Here is a 23,037-nt window from a genome sequence, read left to right as displayed (position 1 = left end):
AATCAAAGTCATGAGTGTCACAAGTCCATCTGTAAAGAACAAGCCAGAATAAGAGCGTTGTGTAATGAGTGTTCATCATATGAGATGTAGAGAGAGTAGAAGTACATTTCTAACACAATTCCTTGTATGTGAAAATACACATCATATTAGTAGTACCTGCAAAGTCATCAAATAAAACAGAAGTAATATCTGGTGTTCCCGAAGGAAGCGTTATGGGCCCTCTGCTGTTCCCGATCTACACAAACGATTTAGGAGACAATCTGAGTAGCTCTCTTAGATTTTCTGCATATGATGCTATCATTTACCATCTTACAAAGTCATCAGATGACCAAAACAAATTGTAAAATGATTTAGACATGATCTCTGTACATTGCGAAAAGTGCCAGTTGACTCTAAATATTGAGAAGTGTGAAGACATCCACGTGAGCACCAAAAGGAATCTGATAAATTTCGATTACACGATAAATCATGCAAATCTAACATCTGTAAATTCAACTAAATACTTAGGGATTACAATAACGAATGCTTTTAAGTTGGAATGATCACTAAGATAATGTTGTGGGTAAAGCAAAACCAATACTGTGATCTACGGGCAGAACACAGAGAAAATGCAACAGGTCTACTAAAGAGACTGTCTGCACTGCACTTTTACATCCTCTACTGCACTTGCGCATCCTCTTATGGAATATTGCTGTGCTGTGTAGGATATGCATCAGATATAATAGACGGAGGATATTAAAAAAGTTCAAAGAAGTTAAAGCTTGTTTTATATGATTTTCATTCAAATGAAACCTGGTCGGGGCGTCTACCTTTGCCTCACTCATAATGAGGCACCATGTAACTGCCGGTATGTTGGCGCAATCTATTGGTAGAGAGACTAACACACACGCACTGTTTGATGTTGCATAGTGCCAGTGTGGTTTCACCCCGAAGAGAAGGTGGCCACGCAAGTTATCGTCCACTATCGAACATACAGGTGAGTAAGCAGGGACAATGAGGAGCGATTCGATTTTTGGTGGCGGAGGGAGTTGGAGGCTGTGAAAGGTATCGACAGATGAAGGCTGTGCACAGTGAGTACAGTCTGAGTCGTTCAAGTGTTGTGGAATGGCGCAAATGATTCCCTGAGAGGCACGAGTCACTGGAAGACGATGCTTGTCCTGGACAGGCTCTTCGTGTTATCACACCGGAAATAGTTGCAGCGTGGGCACCGCCCACACCATAACGTGTCAACACTTGAACTTTTGAAAAATCTGTGCACAGTGGGTTCCCCACCAACGGACCACCAAACAGCGCAATACTCGAATGGAGCTGTCTTTGAGTCATCTGCAACATTATCATGAGGAGAAAGACGGTTTTCTGTTGTGTATTGTCACAGGTGATGAAACATGGTGTCACCATTTTGAACCGGAAAGCAGGTGTCAGATCAAGCAGTGGAAACATGTGACTTCACCACCTCCAAAGAAATCAAAGGCCATGGACACCAGTTCTGTTAAGGTCATGATGTGCTTTTTTGACCACACAGGCCCACTGCTTGTCGAGTTCATGGAACAGGAAACCACCATCCATGCCCAGCGTTTTCAAGCCACTTTACAGAATCTTAGACGAGCTATGAAGTCGAAAAGCCGAGGCATGTTGTCCAGTGACGTTATCCTCCTGCATGATAATGCCTGTCCACACACAGCCGATGCAGTGGAGACGACATTGCAGCAGTTTTGGTGGGAAGCGCTGGAACATCCACCGTAAAGTCCTGACCTTTCACAGTGTGACTCATGTGTTTGGACCTCTTGAAACAACCTACTTGCGGACATTGATTCGCAACGGATGATGAAGTGTGTGATTGGGTCCAGGCCTGGATCCGACAGCAGCCTACTAGCTTCTTCAAGGAAGAAATCAATCGGTTAGTGTCTCAATGAGATAAATGTGCCAACAGTTTTGGTGACTCTTTTTGAGTGAGTGTAGTGTGTATAACTACATTTTTGAGTTAATAAAATCATTACCGTTACTTTGCACTAGTGACTGCTTTCATTTGATTGGCCCTTATACTATTGTGAAATAGGGGAGAGAGCACCACTGATTTGAAACATGAATTGGGGTGGCAATCATTAAAACAAAGTCGTTTTACAGTGTTATGAAGTTTCAATCACCTATCTCCTCCTCAGAGTGCAAAAATATTTTGTTGACAGCCACCTACGTAAGGAGAAATGACCATTATAATAAAATAAGTGAAATCAGAGCGCTCACAAAAAGATTTAAGCATTCATTTTTTCCATGTGGTGTTAGAGAGTGGAACAGTGCAGAAATAGCCTGAAGGTGAGTCAACGAACCCTCTGCCAGGCACTTAATTGTGAACTGCAGAGTAATTGTGTACATAAAAACAAAAATAAAATATCTACACTTTCATATTGCAAACATAGCTAGCACATTATTAGAACTTGCACACAACTTAACACTTTGGGTCCTGAGCCATTGCGCGCAGGTGTCTACCATAAAGACGCTGATTTTAACGTATTTTAAACTACTACAACTCATGCAAGGTTTCAGTTATAGCAATAAAATTACTCTTATTGAAAAACCTAGACTTTCTTGTTTAAAACCATATATAATACCTTTCTCTTGAATTAATACATACTTTTGACAAGCGTTTTTATTATAACATTGTTTTTGAAAAAAGGAAAAATTGGTCAAAGGTATATTCCTGTATTTTCTAGCAGGATTTATTTTTTTTTTTTTTACACAAAAATTGTAATTATGATGGATACAGTATGTCTTATCTACAATAACCTCCTGTAACTATTTTAGGATGCAATTTTGCTCTTTGTGTGGCAAAATTTGAAGCGCGGCATTTTGCACAATGCTACTTTACATTCACTACACTGGTAGCTTGTGTCTTTTCGCCACACTTTGCCAGAAACTTCCTTATTTCCATAAGTGTAACTCCTTTCCACTTTGATAATGAGCAGGTGGGTGAAAGGGAATTTGTGCTTCATAATTTCCTGATGCATTGTTGAGCATACAGATTAGTTTGTTCCTTTATATGTTTCATCGTACTGTCTGTCAGGAAATATGAAAAAAATTCTAGAGGTGCACTGTTCTGGTCTAAATTGACAACACTGTATATTTCAAATTGTCCTGAGAATAGATCGATATCTGGTGCACGATCAGTAGTCGTCCAACCTTCCTCAGAATCGGTGCGGCGCACACGTCTCGGCTTCCCCCCTCGCCGTTAGTCTCACTCGTTCTTCATGCACAATATCGACGGGATTACTTGCTGCTGAAGTGCTTGGACACCTGCTCTCCTCTTCTGAGTCTATCAGAAGAGTAGTATTTGCAAATAAAATCATAATTATGTACTGAGAGTTTTTTCAGTGAAAATCTGAACAAAAATTATAGATGTTTTGTTGTCAGAATTCTTTACCTGAACTGCCAGAAACTACTTCTGGAGTATAGTCCACATCATCAGAGTCATCTACAATATCTTCCTCTGACAAATCAACGTCAATTTCTTCTAAATCACGATATAAGTCGCGAGCAATTTCTTCGTCCGTCAAGCCACGCTTCACCATGTCGATGCTACTGAGACCGTGCGGGAAAGAATCGCTGCTCACAAAAGCCGACAAATAAAAAGGGAAGCACACCCTTCCACAGCATGCCCGCACTATCTAGTGACCAATACTCGAACTACAGTCCGTGCAGCGCCTCCCAGACAAGTGGGAGCCGTAAGAACACACAAAGGAAAGGAGGGGAAGAACGAGAACACGTGCCTGTAAAATTACGGGCGCCGGACTTTCGGGCAGGTCGCGCACGCCCGTATTTTTCCGGGCGTCGGCGCCTAAGTGTTAAATTATAGCACGCAACAACGGAGTTGTAATTTCAACAATGTGCATGAGCTCACAATAAGTCATTGCTATCTTGCAAAAAAATTTTACATTTTATTGCCATATAGTTGCTAGAATCCCTTTGAGGTCAAAAAAGACACCACACACATAATAAGTTTCTCCACACCTGATACTGTGTGAGGATTAAATGCATGGTGTGGGTGCAAAGTCCTCATTGGTGCCATACTTAACAGCACATTCAATGCTGCACATTACAGGCATTATCTTGAGAGAACATTACTATGCAATTTGGATGCTCCGCCTCTCTAATAGAGGGGTAGGTTTTTTTCCAGCAGGATGGTGCACCTCAACACTAGTCAAAAGCATCAGCTGATTCCTGCACGAGGTTCTTCCTGGGCATTGGATTGGTAGATGGGAGTCCAGTGGAACAGCCACCTCGGTCGCCAGATCTGACACTTCTGGACTTTCTCTTTGGGAGCACCTCAAGCCTACATCGTATACCAACATTCTAAGAACATTAACTGACCTAGAGGAAAATATCACAGTAGCCTGTACAGAAATGCCAACAGCAGCGATACTGCCACGTGTCCAACAGTGTCTGTTGCCATGTTCAGATGTGTCATGTGCAGGATGGTGGTCCCTTTCAACACCTTTAGCATTAGAGGTATGGGCACACATCTCACCGGGGATGGCAGTATCATTGTGCTGTTAAGTCTGAGGCCATCAGTGACTGATGATGTAACATTTTGTTTCTACAACTAAAGTAGATCTGTAGCATGCATTCCTCTCTTTGTATTGTTGCTATCTCCACTAATTATGACTTTGTCCTATGGGCCAAGGCTTTTGAATCACCAATGTATATGCTGACATAAGTTTAATATCCCAAAATAATGAATAAACCTGCATTCACTTCATATGTGACACTAAGAAATGAACACTTACATTATCCTCAACACGATCCACTTCAAGTGCTGCTTCTGTCTCGTCTTTAATGTTATAAGTCCATTCTGAAGATGATGGTCGACCAAGATCCTTCAAAAAAGTTAACGGATCCAATTAAACAACAGAAGAGGATCTGAAGTTCAGAGAGAAGTAATGGATAGTGTTTTGAAAAAAAGATTACCAGATGGACATCAACTAAAGTAAAACAAGGGTAACTGATAAAGAACCACTCGTGTGCAAGGACGCAATAGGTCAATGATGTTCACAGCATTTAAAGGCCTGCATATTAACAGTCATGCAACCATAATATTGGCTGCTAATGGCAACAGGGGGCGGGACTAGACGTATCCAATGGTGAGCACGCCATGAGGTTATGGAGCACAGTTGAACTGCTAAGTCAACGAGTAACGCAAAACAGTGCAACAGTGCTAGTGGTGTTAACACAAAGCAGAGCACTGGCAACAATAAACAAAGTACACATTGCATTAAATCTACAACCACAGTTGCTGAAGTTGAAATGTTGTCAGAAACAGGCCCAAGGAATTTCGCAGAGTGAGAAAGAAATTGCAGACGGAATATTAGCATTTTTACAAGATGAGTCAGTGGAATGTGCAGTGTTGTATATGCTCGACTGTGTGGACAATGTACACAACGAATACAATGACGACAATATGTGCTTAACAAGTGTATGCGATACTGGAACAGGTATCGAGCCATATAATTCATTATCCTTCTCAGACGCAAAGCCACAAATCCTGTCTCCAGTGAAATGTAATAAAGGACAATCACTGTCTATGGAGCAGGTACTAAACGTAAGTACGTACATGGAAGACCATTCGTAGCGTTATAAAAAAACAATTTGTTCATAATGGTATTTTTTACCACGCCGCAGAATAATTCTGCACAATATGATTGTGTAGTGCGTAAGAAAAACTGCAGATATTCAAGGGAGTGCAGGACGCACTTGTTACAAAAACTGGTGTTTGCGTGTTTCAAGAATGCTCAATACAATTTACAGAATGAGCACAATAGTGACCTACTATGTTGTGCACAACACAGATAACAGTGATTTGAGGGAAGCAGTGGATGGTTGCATAAATTCCAACAGTGCTACAGAATTGGAAGACGTAAGGTAATGAAATTTCAAACAAAGCGTCAACTTGAGGTTACACAACAGGCTGAACAATCGGCCTGAAAATTTGTAGATGAGATAGAGAAATTTATCTCAGCATTCAGGATGGAATTTGTTTTCAGCTACAACAAACTGGGATTTGAAGACAGAATGCATACGAATGGAACCCTGGAAATTAATGGCACCAAGGGAATTGTATCAAGATAGTTAACATCAATGATTCCATGCATTCACATACAATTATGCTGACTGTTAATCTGGATGGTAAATTGGCTGGAAAGTTATTTGTTGGGCTGCAAGAAGCTGGAGGTGCTCTACGCCCTACGATTCTTCTTGCAAGGGCAATAGGGAATATTTATCTCACTGCAAGCAAAAGTCCAAAAATGGGCATAATAGAACTACAGCTATGGTATGAGCACTGCTATTGGCCAATAGCTCGATTCCTGGTCTGCGTATAAAAATCATATTCCTTTAGAGCAAACTGTCCCTCCTGAAAAGTGTGTGACTATATAATTCATATCACTTGGAGCCACTGGACAAATGTAGCCTCTGGATGTTTGTTTCAAAATGTTCAAATGTGTGTGAAATATTATGGGACTTAACTGCTAAGGTCATCAGTCCCTAAGCTTACACACTACTTAACCTAAATTATCCTAAGGACAAACACACACGCCCATGCCCAAGGGAGGACTCGAACCTCCGCCGGGACCAGCCGCACAGTACATGACTGCAGCGCTCTAGACCGCGATGTTTGTTTCATACGTGCCTATGAAACATTATCACACTATCTGCAGCTGCTCCTTAAGTTTGCCATTTGGTTGCATTCCATCAGTTCTCATCACACCATTACACCAATAAGATTCTACTTTCATTCCTTAAGAGTGGATACATAACTGAAAGTCCTGCATGGTTCATAACTCATAGGCAGTTCGCCTTCGATTTTGACGGTGCAAACCTTTGTGATCACTATAGTGCCCTGTTTTTTATTCAGTGTTCATGGTGCAAGTTAATGGTTTGTTTTAGACATTTCTCTAATGACAATGATGACCATTTCGTGAAATGTAACACATAGAAGATCTGTTTAAAAAACTCCAGAACATTCGTAATTTCGCACCAATGGTGTGTTGGAGTGAAATGCAGTTGGCATCCCTGCATATGACTGTGTTTAATGTGTAACTACCAGAAGTTTCATTTATGTATGTCTCGTAGTTACTTTTCAGTGCTGTATCGAGTAGAATGTTGTGCTGTACAGTTTGTGAATTTCGAGATGGAAGAGTTAAAGGAGCAACACGCCTGCATTAAATTTTGTGTGAAACTCCAGAAAACCTTTATTAATGGTTCACATGGTTTAAAAGTGGCTTGACAGAAATTAAACATGACTTTCGTTTAGGGTGCCCTTCGATGTCTACCGATGAAGCTCATGTCAGGAACATCAATGAAGTTGCGAGTGCCATTCTAAGACTGACTGTCAAAGAGATTGCAGAAGAATGTAACATTTTAGTTGGATTATGTCATGAAATCCTGACAGAGTCTTTGAATGCATCGTGTTGCCCCCCCCCCCCCTCCCCCCTCTAAGTTCATCCTACAGCTCATGAGTTGAGACCTGGAGGACCATCGCCTCACAATCTGTGGAGCATTTTTAGAACTCACAAATGAGAATGAGATGTTCCTTAAGAGAATCATAACTGGCGATGAGGCATGGGTTTATGGTTAGGATGTTGAGACAAAGGTTCAATATTCTTCATGGGTCGGGACAGGTTCTCCAAGACTAAAAAAAGCTCGTCGAGTCGAATCAAACGTCAAAACCATGCTGATAAGTTTTTTTTACTTTCAAGGATTAGTTCATCATGAATTTGGGCCAGAGCGACAAACTGTTAATCGATGGTACTATTGGAACATGTTGCAACACCTGTGAGAAAATGTGAGAAGTAAATTGCCGGAAATGTGACAACATAATTCATGGCTCTTGCATCATAACACACCTGCACATTCATCACCATTGGTGTGCGACTGTTGCAGAAAAAACCAAGTCACTGTGCTGCCTCATGTTCCGGACCCTCCAGAGCTGGCCCCTACAGACTTTTTTATTTCCAAAGTTGAAAATCCTGTTGAAAGGACAAAGATTTGTAATGATAGACGAGATAAAAGAAAATCCATAGATGGCGCTTCGTGCAACCAGCGAGAGGCGTAACAAGGCTCCTTCCGGAAGTGGAAACGGTTTTGGAAGCGGTGTATCAGTTGAGGAGAGAATTTTGAAGGAGACCAAGCACAATAAGTAAGAGGTAAGCATCTGGAATTTTTGAACAGACCTTTTACATCCCACAGAAGGTTGGTCACTGCACCTTGCGGACACTCGTTTTCTGTTGCCCTCCTGATGCACATTGTGAGTCATTAGCAGCTAATATTCTTCCTGTCATAACTGTTAACAAAAATCAAATGAGATGGAACTTATTACCTCGTATTCAAGGGGTCCCTTGTGAGTGCAGCCAAATTAAGTGTGAAGATGTCGGAAAAAGTATATTAGCACGTGTGAACAGGGAAGAGGCTGAGATTTGGTATTTGTCCCGTACACTAACTGATGACAGGAGGAATGTATTGGATATGAAATGCAGACTGGAAATTTTAAGTTAAGATTACATGAGAAAATTAAATGTTGGATAGTCCTTTCTGAAAGTATTTTTTTTTTCAGCATAACCTCATATGGAAACTATTTAAGGATGATAATCAGTACAAATAACATGAGAATAGAGCTTCTGAATTGTTGTGTTATGTAAGAATGCCAAATGTTAAATAATTGAAAGACCGGTATGGGATGATTATAATTTTATGAAATGGATAGATCACTACTCACCATATAGTGGAGATGCTGAGTCGAAGACAGACACAACTAAAAGACTGTCAAACAAGTATGGCCTTCTTCAGAATTATACAAACACACACACACACACACACACACACACACACACACACACACACACACACACACAATAAAAACCACTGTATTTTGCTGCTGAGACCAAACTGCGAGCAACTGGGGTGCATAGTTGGAATTGAAATAGAAAGCTGTGTAGTGTTGGAGTGGAAACTGGGAAGGGGATGGGTGGGTGAAGGCCAATGACTAACGAAGGTTGAGGCCAGGACAGTTGTGGGAATGTAGGATATATTGCAGGGAGAGTTCCCACATGTGGAATTCAGAAAAGCTGGTGTTGGTAGAAAGGATCTGGATGGCATAGGCTGTGAAGCAGGCATTGAAATGAAGAATGCTGTGTTGGGTAGCTTCTCAACAACTGGATGTTCCAGTTTCTCAGCCACTGGCTGTTGGCGGCCATTCTTGCGGACAGACAGCTTGACAGCTATAATGTGCAAGAACAATACAGCACAGTGTTTGCAGCTTAGCTTGTAGTTCAGGTCTGGTTTCTGCCTTTGATGAGATAAGTGATGCTTGTGAGTGGACTGGAGTAGATGGTGGTGGTGGTGATGGTGGTGGTGGTGGTGGTTGTTGTTGTAGTGGTAGGATGTATGAGAGAGATCTTGCATCTAGGTCTATTACAGGGTTGGGTTGGCTTGTGTTGTTTGGGGGAAGAGACCAAACAACAAGGTCATCGGTCTCATCGGATTAGGGAAACATAGGGAAGGAAGGCAGCCGTGCCCTTTCAAAGGAACCATCCCAGCATTTGCCTGGAGCAATTTAGCGAAATCACGGAAAACCTAAATCAGGATGGCCGGATGTGGGATTGAACCGTTGCCCTCCCGAATGCGAGTCCAGAGTGCTACCACCGCACCACCTCGCTTGGTCTATTACAGGGATATGAGCCATGAGGTAATGGGTTTGGAGTATGGGTTATGAAGGAACAGAGGAGGATATTGTGCAGGTTCGGTGGGAAGTGGAATACCACAGTGGGAGGGGTGGGATGGATAGTGGATAGGACATTTCTCATTTCAGGACACGATGAGAGGTAGTCGAAACTTTGCCGGAGTATGTGACTCGGTTGCTCCAGTCCTCGGTGGTATCGAGCCCCAAGCGGAATGCGCCTCTGTCGCCAGATGGTGGGACTTTAGAAGGTAGTGGGTGACTCGAGACATACGGCACTGGAGATCTGTTTCTGTACAAGGACCCGAGGGTAATTCTGATCTGTGAAGGCCTCAGTGAGACCTTCAGTGTATTTTAGGAGGGACTTATCGCTACTACAGATGTGAAGGCCACGGTTTGCTAGGCTTTATGGAAGGGATTTCTCAGAATGGAATGGATGGCAACTGTTGAAGTGGAGGTTTTGTGTGTGTGTGTGTGTGTGTGTGTGTGTGTGTGTGTGTGTGTGTGTGTGTGTGTGCTCTAATTATGATGAAGGCCTTTTCGGCAGTCTTTTTGTTGTGCCTATCTGCGACTCAACATCTCTACCATAATGCCGAGGCTAGGGCATATGGGTGCACACAGTAATTAGTGAATATGCACTGAATCCCACTCTGGCAGAAACATCTGTCTGACACGATTTGACTAAAAAGAGGGATAGGTTGATACAAAACAGGGTTATGCATGAAGGTATCATTGATTTGGTAATGGAGAAAAGTGTGGGGGGAAAATTGTAAACAAACAACAAATCTTGATTACAGCAAACAGGTTCTAATGAATATAGGATGCAGGATTTATGCAAATACAGGGTTATTACAAATGATTGAAGCGATTTCATAAATTCACTGTAGCTCCATTCATTGACATATGGTCAAGACACACTACATATACGTAGAAAAACTCAAAGTTTTGTTCGGCTGAAGCTGCACTTCAGGTTTCTGCCGCCAGAGCGCTCGAGAGCGCAGTGAGACAAAATGGCGACAGGAGCCGAGAAAGCGTATATCGTGCTTGAAATGCACTCACATCAGTCAGTCATAACAGTGCAACGACACTTCAGGAAGAAGTTCAACAAAGATCCACCAACTGCTAACTCCATTCGGTGATGGTATGCGCAGTCTAAAGCTTCTGGATGCCTCTGTCAGGGGAAATCAACGGGTCGGCCTGCAGTGAGCGAAGAAACGGTTGAACGCGTGCGGGCAAGTTTCACGCGTAGCCCGCGGAAGTCGACGAGTAAAGCAAGCAGGGAGCTAAACGTACCACAGCCGACGGTTTGGAAAATCTTACGGAAAAGGCTAAAGTAGAAGCCTTACCGTTTACAATTACTACAAGCCCTGACACCCGATGACAAAGTCAAACGCTTTGAATTTTCGGCGTGGTTGCAACAGCTCGTGGAAGAGGATGCGTTCGGTGCGAAACTTGTTTTCAGTGATGAAGCAACATTTTTTCTTAATGGTGAAGTGAACAGAGACAATGTGCGAATCTAGGGGGTAGAGAATCCTCACGCATTCGTGCAGCAAATTCGCAATGCACCAAAAGTTAACGTGTTTTGTGCAATCTCACGGTGTAAAGTTTACGGCCCCTTTTTCTTCTGCAAAAAAAAAACGTTACAGGACACGTGTATCTGGATCTGCTGGAAAATTGGCTCATGCCACAACTGGAGACCGACAGCGCCGACTTCATCTTTCAACAGGATGGTGCTCCACCACACTTCCATCATGATGTTCGGCATTTCTTAAACAGGAGATTGGAAAACCGATGGATCGGTCGTGGTGGAGATCACGATCAGCAATTCATGTCATGGCCTCCACGCTCTCCCGACTTAACCCCATGGGATTTCTTTCTGTGGGTTTATGTGAAAGATTCAGTGTTTAAACCTCCTCTACCAAGAAACGTGCCAGAATTGCGAGCTCGCATCAACGATGCTTTCGAACTCATCGATGGGGACATGCTGCGCCGAGTGTGGGAGGAACTCGATTATCGGCTTGATGTCTGCCAAATCACTAAAGGGGCACATATCGAACATTTGTGAATGCCTAAAAAAACTGTGTGTGTTTTTGTATGTGTGTGTGTGCAAAGCATGGTGAAAATATCTCAAATAATAAAGTTATTGCAGAGCTGTGAAATCGCTTCAATCATTTGTAATAACCCTGTATGAAAAGACCAGGATGAGATAGACAGATATGGAGAGCTGCATAAAGTTAGTCTTCAAACTGATGACTCAAATGGTGGCTCAGTTTGCTGACTATGTGTTTCTCCTGAGAGTCATTAGGAACTATATACTACAATGGAGAATAACAATATTTCTTTCTTTAATGTCTTTGAAGATAACTGGCAGGATCGGGACTACTAGCCGATGTAGTGAACTTAATTATCTTGGAATTTTTGTGTCACTAACATTAGCCACAGTCTTACATGGGGGAAGTTCACAGTCAGAATATAATACGTAGAATAAAGTCTCAGATCCTTACTGTGCAAGAGATGCTACGGAATGAGTACTTACATTATTCTTCATTTCATCCTTGTCGATTGTTAATTCTGGCTCGTTTTTAATGTTGTTAGTCCATTCCGAAACTGGTAGCAGGTCTTCAAGAACCTGAAAGAAATTGGAAGATGAAACTACATAATGGAAACTAAAGTTCAGGGGGAACATATATGAGGGGTGTTCAATAAGTAATAGAACACACTTTTTTTTTCTGATAATAGGTTGGTTTTATTCAGGATTCCAATACACCATACTATTTCCCACTCGTTTGGCTACAAAATCCTATTTTTCAACATAATGTCCATTCAATGCGATGACCTTACATGACCCAACTGGAAGGGCATGTATGCCTGCACGTTACCAGTCTACTGGTCCACGTTGAAGCCAATGACTTATCACATCAATAAGCTCCCAAACCTCCCCATCATCCACGAACTGCTTCCTGCTGAGTGCAACCTCCGTTGCCTCAAACAGGTGGAAGTCTGAAGGTGCAAGATCCAGCCTGTAGGGTGGATGAAGAAAATCAGTCCAAGAAAGTTTTGCGAGTTCCTCATGGGTGCGCAGATTGTGTTAGGTCTCGTGTTCTCACTGAAATGGAGACGTTTGGTTGCTTTTTTGCGGCAACGCAGAGGACCGTCACCAGGACTTCACCAGTTGAGGCTGCACCAACATTTTCTTCGTAGAAGATATGCTGTGGTACCAGTCCACGGGTTGCCGATTTGTTTCCGATCTGAAGTAATGAACCTATATTTCATCGCCTATGTCTGTGTTCGACAAAAAATTGTCACGATCAGCCTTGTAACATGCAAGCAACTGGGTATTTGCCTTATTTCTGGAAATTGTCTTAAATGGTTTATTGCGTCACTTCATGTTCACACCATGCTTTTTTCCCCTCTTGAATTTCACTATTCTTTTACAAAAATGGAAATGAAATTCAAATAACGTGAAAGCAACTAAAACGCTCCATTCAAGTCATGTGATGCCTGTGATGTCACAGGCTAGCTCACTGCCCCTACCGTCACAAAGCTAACTCTCAGTGATGCCTTGTTCTGTAATTTACATTTTGAAAAATTAGATTACAAATGGTATGTAGTACCACACTGTACAAATACGTCCATACATCCATAAAATCTCTTCAAAAAGTGTTTTTGACTGCTCCAAAAAGTGTTTTTGACTGCTCCAAAGAATAAGAAGGTGCAAAAAAAATGTGGTTGCACTATACTGGCAAAATGCCACCACGTCGATGCCCACATTTCCTTACTTAATTAAAACTGCCTTGCACTCTGAATCTGACATTATTTTCCTCTGAGATACATTTTCCCACTGTTATAATGAAGGATAGCGTCATTCAATGACACTAAATTCTTAGCAAAAATTATTGTTACATCCACTTCCTTGCACATCATTTGGTAGCTCGGTTGGTAAAGTGATGGACTATTGAATAATTGATATCCGCAGGTTGCTGGTCTGAATTCAGCCCGCAAAAATATTTTAACTTACTGGTAAAGCCAATTGCCACTTCTTTTATAGGAAAACCAAACCACAAATACAAAATTTCACCACACCGATTAGAAACAGAATTATTGCGTTTTTTTTTTTTTTTTGGGGGGGGGGGGGGGGGGGGGAGTTTGCATGCACTTACATTTGCAATAGCTGTCCACACACATAACGTTTGAAAAGATACTTCCTAGTTAATGTGGCCACAAATTTTTACTTTTATTAGAAACAATTTTTTTTATCTTTGTACTGTCCAGGTAGGATCCTTACGGTTTAAGTTTTTGAAACTTTAACATCTTACATACGATGCAGTTAACTCTGCTTCAGACACCAACATTAGTTTACACTCATAAACAGCACAGCGCTTATATTTTAATTACCTGCATGTTGTAATGCTTTATATCTCACTGCAAACAAAACCTCATCGTCTTACACCTCGTACTGTGCGAGTATGGCGGTATGTTCACTACTAGCAATACTCTTCAAGAAAGTTAACTGTTTGTGAGCAAAGTAAATGCATTTATCCTCAGTTGTCCATTTTCACACTAAGATTAAAGGTGAAGCTATCTACAGGGTGAACCAAAAATAATCATCCGATTTAAAAAAAAAATCATAACTATTATGTTATTTGCAATATGTGCATGAACAATGTACTGTAGGAAAAAGCAAACTCTTGAGTTTTACATGGTTCCCACTACGTAGTAGCAGTGTGCACCCACTTCAGTTGAAGTAAATATGGCAACAGGACAACAGAAAGCGTTTTATGTTTAGCGCAGCGTGGGTCACTACTAACTGTTCAGCAGGATTTTCGTACTAGCTATGGTGTGGATCCTCCTACAGCACAGAGCATTACACAATAGGTTGTTTGTGTAAAGGCAAATTGCCGGGCCGACCCTGAGTGCCTGACACAGACATCGAACGCATCCGCCATAGTTTCACAAGGAGTCTGCAACAATCCGTTTGCCGTGCAGCTCGACAAGTCAACATGGCACCACTGACCATCTGGCATGTGTTGCATCAAAGTTTACACATGAAACCATACAAAATTCAGCTACTATAAGCTCTTTGTGAAGGTAAGAAACAACAACGTGTGGAGTTCTGTAATTTTGTACTTGACAAGATGGTTCTCTTCCATGCTTAAGTTTTTAGTGACAAGCCAACATTCCATTTAAATGGAATAGTGAACCATCATAAGGTGAGAATATGGGGTACAGAACAACCACATGAAGTTTTACAACATGAGACAGACACTCCAAAATTTTGTGTGTTTTGTGCAGTTTCACGGGAAAAGGTGTATGGTCCATTTTTCTTTGCAGAGAACACTGTCACAGGAAGCACATATATTGATATGCTTGGGAACTTTCTTTTGCCACAGTTGGAGACTGATTCAAATGACTTCATTTAACAACAGGATGGGGTACCACCACATTGGCAAGAGTGAGAATTTTAAAATCAAATGATTACTGAACAATGGATCAGTCACATTGGGCCAAATGATTCAGACTTATGTTACTGGCCTCTAAGATCACCAGACCTGACTGTATGTGATTATTTCTTGTGGGTATTTGTAAAAGACTATGTGCCTCCATTACGAAGAACAATGCACGAACTGAGACATCGCATAACAGCAGCTGTGGAAGCTGTAACTCGAGACATCCTCGCTGCAGTGTGGGAACAATCTGAATACCGCATTGACATATGCCGTGCATCTCAAGGGGAGCATGTTGAACACTTATTGAAAGGTATGGGTGGGGGAGGTGGCGTGGGGGTGGGCTAACCTTTTTGAGTTTCCCATTCATCAAAAAACAAAATTCATTGTATATACACTCCTGGAAATTGAAATAAGAACACCGTGAATTCATTGTCCCAGGATGGGGAAACTTTATTGACACATTCCTGGGGTCAGATACATCACATGATCACACTGACAGAACCACAGGCACATAGACACAGGCAACAGAGCATGCACAATGTCGGCACTAGTACAGTGTATATCCACCTTTCGCAGCAATGCAGGCTGCTATTCTCCCATGGAGACGATTGTAGAGATGCTGGATGTAGTCCTGTGGAACGGCTTGCCATGCCATTTCCACCTGGCGCCTCAGTTGGACCAGCGTTCGTGCTGGACGTGCAGACCACGTGAGATGACGCTTCATCCAGTCCCAAACATGCTCAATGGGGGACAGATCCGGAGATCTTGCTGGCCAGGGTAGTTGACTTACACCTTCTAGAGCACGTTGGGTGGCACGGGATACATGCGGACGTGCATTGTCCTGTTGGAACAGGAAGTTCCCTTGCCGGTCTAGGAATGGTAGAATGATGGGTTCGATGATGGTTTGGATGTACCGTGCACTATTCAGTGTCCCCTCGACGATCACCAGTGGTGTACGGCCAGTGTAGGAGATCGCTCCCCACACCATGATGCCGGGTGTTGGCCCTGTGTGCCTCGGTCGTATGCAGTCCTGATTGTGGCGCTCACCTGCACGGTGCCAAACACGCATACGACCATCATTGGCACCAAGGCAGAAGCGACTCTCATCGCTGAAGACGACACGCCTCCATTCGTCCCTCCATTCACGCCTGTCGCGACACCACTGGAGGCGGGCTGCACGATGTTGGGGCGTGAGCGGAAGACGGCCTAACGGTGTGCGGGACCGTAGCCCAGCTTCATGGAGACGGTTGCGAATGGTCCTCGCCGATACCCCAGGAGCAACAGTGTCCCTAATTTGCTGGGAAGTGGCGGTGCGGTCCCCTACGGCACTGCGTAGGATCCTACGGTCTTGGCGTGCATCCGTGCGTCGCTGCGGTCCGGTCCCAGGTCGACGGGCACGTGCACCTTCCGCCGACCACTGGCGACAACATCGATGTACTGTGGAGACCTCACGCCCCACGTGTTGAGCAATTCGGCGGTACGTCCACCCGGCCTCCCGCATGCCCACTATACGGCCTCGCTCAAAGTCCGTCAACTGCACATACGGTTCACGTCCACGCTGTCGCGGCATGCTACCAGTGTTAAAGACTGCGATGGAGCTCCGTATGCCACGGAAAACTGGCTGACACTGACGGCAGCGGTGCACAAATGCTGCGCAGCTAGCGCCATTCGACGGCCAACACCGCGGTTCCTGGTGTGTCCGCTGTGCCGTGCGTGTGATCATTGCTTGTACAGCCCTCTCGCAGTGTCCGGAGCAAGTATGGTAGGTCTGACACACCGGTGTCAATGTGTTCTTTTTTCCATTTCCAGGAGTGTATATTGGTATTAAAACTGCACTGTACTTTGGAATTTATTTGGGAGTTTTCCGCAAATCTTTTCATAGGCTGCACAGCGACGAGACATGAATCCAGGAATTTTACTAAACCACGAGAACTAAACAACTCTCAATGTTGGTAGAATTGACGTGAAGACAACAGCGCATCGACTGGGCATTTTCACTCAAAACATTTGCAACACGGAGGTGGGAAAATTTAAACATCTCAACATGGTGGAGGAGCTGGGATCAAGTGGAAGACTGTGCAGAGGACGACTCAAGAATTCCATGTACAAGAGGCAGGAACCATAATCTTATGTATCAGATTAGTACCCCTTTTAATTGTTTTTCAGTCGCAGACAGTGTCCTACAATTTTCTGTTTATGTTTCATTGTGTGCGCGTGACAATTTCACTTGATAGGCAGGAAAGTGTTTTATCTAGTGTTTAGCCACTTTGATCAAAATGAGTGAAACTCAGTTAAATCGAATAGGCATGACCACACGGTCAGGCCGTCAATTTCATGCTACAACTCCAAATGTACACCTAAACAGTGAAGCAAATTCCACGAGCAGTAGTTGTTCGCCTTTACGTGGTTTTTCGGGAGCAAATCAGCAACCAAATTTAATCGATCAGATATCTCAATTGTTGATTAATAAACTAGAACAATTGGTAACTCGAAATAACCAATTAGGTAGCAACATTAAAGAGGTCACAGAAAAGCTGGACCAAAATTTGAAATCATTGAGAGAAGAAATCAACGCAACAAATAACAAAGTACAAATTGTTGCATGTGACATAGAAAGGGTAGAAACCAAAGTTGACTGTTTGGAGGCTTTCACAATCTCCGAATTTAAAGAAACAAACAAAAGCATTGAATTAGTCAATGAACGTGTCAAAAACACGGAAGTAGTCTTTTTAAATGAATTAGTGAACCGAAAAGACGAGTTAAAAATGTTGCAGGAACTGTTTGTTTCAGAAAAAGAATTGGTAGAGGAAAGATTGAAATTAAATTCTGAAGTTGTTTCTGATAAGATATCTCATATTGACGAGAAAGTAGAAAGTGTAACAATAGAACTGCAAACAGTCAGCTCTGAAGTTTCAAAACTGCAAAATAATATAATGTCCAATTTTCATTCAAACCAGATGTTTGTGCATAGTTGTAACAATGTTAGTTTAAAATGTTACCCAGGTGATGCGAAATTGCATCCAGTTGACTTTGTGCATCAGTGCAAAGACAGTTTCCAACCTAACATGGCAGATTCTGCTAAAGTTAAATTTGCGAAATGTTTTTTGGATGGTGAAGCCCTTACATGGGCAAACCAAAACATTAATACAAATAATACATCTTTTGCCAATTTTGAACGCCACTTCTTGGCAAAGTTTTGGTCGGAAAACAAACCGGGCGCTGATGACCACGCTGTTTAACGCCCGGAAACCTCAAACCATGGAAAACAAACAGGCAAGAATAAAATCTGAATTTCTTAACGGTAGCAAATATCACACAGGTCTTGCAATTAGCATGCAAGAATTTTGTGAAAAACAATTAGGGGCATTGTCACATTTGAGCAAACCCTTGGACAAACTGATACAGATTGACGCACTGAAACGGCGCCTACCACACCGTTTTCAGTGGGGACTTGTATATGGACCAGATGACAATGTTGACGAATTTTTATGTTATGTAGACAAAATTGACCTTGCATGGCAGAATGACGACAGACAGTACGATCAAAACCTCAGAAAGACTCAATGGGAGGTCACAACAATATAATGGACACAGAAATAATAACTGGCGTGGTAACCAAAACAGAAGTTACAACAGACAAGAAAACCATCAAGAACAGAGAAACAGTTACCAGCCTCACAACAGCAATTCCAACCAGGGAAACAGGTAACCTCCTCGTTGAGAGCCTGTCAATTTGAGGTGAATAATTATGGCACAAACCAGGCAAATAGGGGATTAAAGAGACAGAAACGTAAAAGCAATCATAAATGTAATGTAAATAGGGACTATTACTTAGATGATACTAGTTATAAGCAAAACTTTTGGGATCACATGTTGAGTGAATGGAATAATGCACATACTCAAGCAGGACCACAGTTTGAACTTAATGAACATGACTTAGCATTAATTGATGACACATTAACACCTGATGTAGACAGAACGTATGATATGTATGGTATCACTAGCTTGTTTTCTGATGAAGGTAAGGACAATGAGGTATCTATATTAGTAGAAATTGGTAGCCAAAATGAGGAAATAACACCTGACTCTGATAATGAAACAGGTAGCGATTTCAGTAGTGTAACTTCAGATGTTGAACACTTAGTAGTTAAGGCAGATGTGCATGCAGAGGCATCACCCACAGATTATTTTGATGATGATTTTGGTAAAGATAGTCATGTTAAGGATGATGTATTTGATGATATATGTACACAAGAGGAATTAGATGGCATTATTTATATTGAAGTTATTGATAATGGTGTTGCAGCTGAAAGTAACTCTGAATGCGAAATTGGTTCATGTGAAGATATTAAGAGTGCAAACAATGTATTGGTACCAATTTGCATAAAAGAAATCTTAAGTAAATCTACTAAAGTGCGCGTCATATATCTTGGCGGCCGAGTTTAGGTTCGTTCTGCGCATCTGACATCACAAAACACAGTCAGCCAATGAACAGAGAACGACGTTGCCAGGTCTCAACAGCAGTGCAGAGCACGGACGAGTGTCTTCAGTTTTAGAAACTTTCAGTCATAAATAAAGTAATAGAACAAAAGCAATGTCTTGATAGCAGACTTTCTTTTACAGAAAGTTTGGTAAAAGCATTCTTTATACCAATTGCTTCATATTCTACTAATTAATTAAACCAAACAAGCAATAAGACTCCTAATTCAGGCGATAGCAAGGAAAGGTGTTTGTTTCAATCCCGGGAACTGCTTTTTCGCAATAAAGAACAGCGGTAATTGTTTATTTCCTACTGTACTTCGACAAAGCGTGAGTAATTCATAGTCATACCAACAGTGTTTATAAGTAGTTGCGTGAAGTGTTAGAGTCATTATGGAGTTACACTGTTCGATGAGCTGAGGTAGCGGAACGGTTAAGGTGTTGGGCTGCCAAGTGAAAGGTTGTGAGTTCAAATCTTGTGTGGTGCTTAATATTTTCTTTATTTAAAAACAATATTGGAGTGCCTTACTTCACAAATTTTATTCGTTTGAATGAAATTTCTAGTGCTTTGCCTCTTCATTAACTTTTTCGCTGCTGCAGACATGTGCTCCCCGCATTCCGCGCTGTGCGCGATTTTGTCATCACTGCACTTCTCGCCTGTGCAGACGCATGGTGTTCCCACTGCTTTGACACACTTATCATTCGATTTCACAGAAACTATTTGGCCAAAAAATTTGATTTTTACACGTCTTCTTGCCTGATACCTTCCCCCCCATAAATGACTTAATTTTGTTTTGATGTGCAACATTAAATGTAGTAAACCATTGCACGAAATTTTGAAGAGTTTGCAGAGGCAAAAGTCCATAGCGTATACTTTCCGTATGGTCGATTTTAGTTGCCACAATGTTGAGAATGAAATGTGGACAAGATACCTAAATTTCATATAATATTTACTGTATAACAATATCTCATGTAATTTAAGTGCCACATAGGTGTCGTATGTAATATTGAGAAATATTCCGTCTTTCGCGACTGTAATAAAAGTTTTATATACACACGGCGCGTTTGGCTTTATTTTAAAGCACTTCAATCGGTGAAAGGTATGGCACATACACAATGGTATTCATGTTCTATTTCTTGTTTTTGTTCCACAGTCGCAGTTTTACCAATGGTATTGAAACATATCCCTCTTCTGCAACTGTAATAAGCGACTTATTTAGACCAGACGCGTTTCTCTCTTTTGAAGCATCATAAGTGGACTGTATTTTGTGTCCTCCATTGCCAAGTCACCTTTCGTAGTTTTGTGCTACGGTAGCACAATATTCAACGTTTCTGTTGGCTCATCAGTGTTTTAGCAAATAAATGCTGTTTGTGTGTGCCACACACAAAATTATATTTGACATAGCTCTGAGCACTTCACTGACAGATGGTATATTCAAGTCCTAATGTTTTTGTAAGTCCACAGTTTTGTTTAATGTATTTTGTCTACTTCCTTTTGATTGATTGAAGTGCTTTAAAATAAAGCCAAACATGCCCAGTGTAAGTAAAACTTTTGTTACAGTCGCGAAAGGTGGAATATTTCTCAATATTACATACAACACTTATGTGGTACTTAAATTAAATGAAATATATAGGTATCTTGTCCACATTTCATTCTCAACATTGTGCTACTAAAATCGACCATACGGAAAGTATACTCTATGGACTTTACCTCTGCAAACTCTTCAAAATTTCGTGCAATGGTTTACTATATTTAATGCTGCATAATAACTGCGTTGAACATCGAAACAAAATTAAGTCATTTATGGGGGGAAGGTATCAGTCAAGAAGATTGGTAAAAATCTAATTTTTGAGGCAAATAGTTTTTGTGGAATCGAATGATAAAGAGTGTCAAAGCAGTCGGAACACAATGTGTCTGCACAGGCGAGCAGTGCAGTGACAAAATCGCCCACAGAGCGGAATGCAGGGAGCACGTCTTTGTAGTAGCGAAGGGGTTAATGCGGCTGTGGTGGCTTTACTTCATGAACTGCGCGCTCCCCCCCTAAACATAAGCTTGCGAACTATGCTATACTATGGCGCTGCTTCTATTGGCGCGTGTGTCGTGTGCAACTGGCAACGCAGCAATCTCCAGCATCTGGGCGGGCATGCGCGAGCCGCCAAGATAAAAGAATTGAACTATAATAAGAAGGAACAAGCTAAGTTGATAGGTGAGAAGATTTTGGAATCTATTATCAGTGAAAATGAAGTTTGTTTAGAAAATAATAAGGAAAGTGAAGTCATCAAATCAGCGCCATCCGTGAAAGACAATTTCAAGTCTAGTAAAGTAAGGTATCTATCTCATGTGTATTTAATTCCAGTCATAACGACACTCAATCTTATGTCGATTCTGACATTGAAACCTGTGGTAAAGAAGTATGTAACAACATCGATACAACTGAATTAGAAAGTGATTTGCTGGCAGAGAATGTGAATAGTGACCCAAATATTACCTTAGGTAGCCCTTACGTAGAAATAAGCATTAACAATTGGTCAGGACTTTGTTTGTTTGACACTGGCAGTCCCATTAGTAGTATCTCAGCCAAGTTGAGGAACAGGATAAGAGACACTGAAAGTTACATCGAATTTCCCATCACAGGTGTATGGTTTAAAGGTGCCACTGGCAAGTTTATTAAGTTAATAAATAAACAAGCTTTAATTACATTTTCTGATGGCAACATTAATTTTGAACATGGTTGTTTAGTTATTCCAGACCTCAATGAGCAAATGATTTTAGGGATTGACTGGATAGTTAAAAGCAAAGGTGAGTTTTGATTGGCAAAATTCTGAATTACTGTTCACTGAACCAAAGGCCAGTATTCAAGGAAAAGTAGGGATCCAGTTAAATTCAAGTACAAACAGTAGTAACCATATTAGGGAGATAATTTATCCAGAGTGTAGCCATTACATGGAGGAACAGGAAAATAGGGATCACAATAACCACAATTTGGTTGATGGTAGTTACTACCTAACCATATCAGAAAAGGTAAAAGAAGCAAATGACTTGACTGAGTCTGAAAAGCAGGAATTAGAAAATTTTCTCTGGGAAAATGTTTAGTGATCAACCTGGTAGGGTCAAAGATTATGAATGTCATTTGAAGTTAAAGCCACACAAACCCTTTTTCATTAAGCCTTATGGGGTACCCATCTGTAAAAGGAAAGAAGTGGAGAGGGAACTCCAGAAAATGCAAAAATGGAGAATAATAGAGAGAAGTCACAGTCCATATAACAGCCCGATGGTCTGTACTTAAAAAAAGGATGGTGGTGTTAGGCTGGTATTGGATTCACGTCACCTGAATTAGTTTTTAGAAAAAGAAACAGATCATCCTGAATCCATAGAGGAACTCTTGCACA

At 41.6% G+C, this 23,037-nt stretch overlaps 1 protein-coding gene across 1 annotated transcript in view; it reads right to left on the bottom strand.

Moving 5' to 3' along the window:
- LOC124553352 overlaps positions 1–23,037 on the bottom strand; it is a 179,998-nt gene that overhangs the window by 69,178 nt on the left and 87,783 nt on the right. Inside the window, exons 6-7 of the mRNA XM_047127226.1 lie at positions 12,258–12,350; positions 4,779–4,868 (exon numbers count right to left, since the gene is read on the bottom strand). Coding sequence (XP_046983182.1) covers positions 4,779–4,868; positions 12,258–12,350 — 183 coding nt within the window. The remainder of the gene's footprint in view (positions 1–4,778; positions 4,869–12,257; positions 12,351–23,037) is intronic.

Source organism: Schistocerca americana, chromosome 11 (assembly GCF_021461395.2).
Source record: "Schistocerca americana isolate TAMUIC-IGC-003095 chromosome 11, iqSchAmer2.1, whole genome shotgun sequence".
In the NCBI taxonomy this organism is placed as follows: Eukaryota; Metazoa; Arthropoda; class Insecta; order Orthoptera; family Acrididae; genus Schistocerca; species Schistocerca americana.
This window is presented reverse-complemented; position numbering and strand designations above follow the sequence as displayed.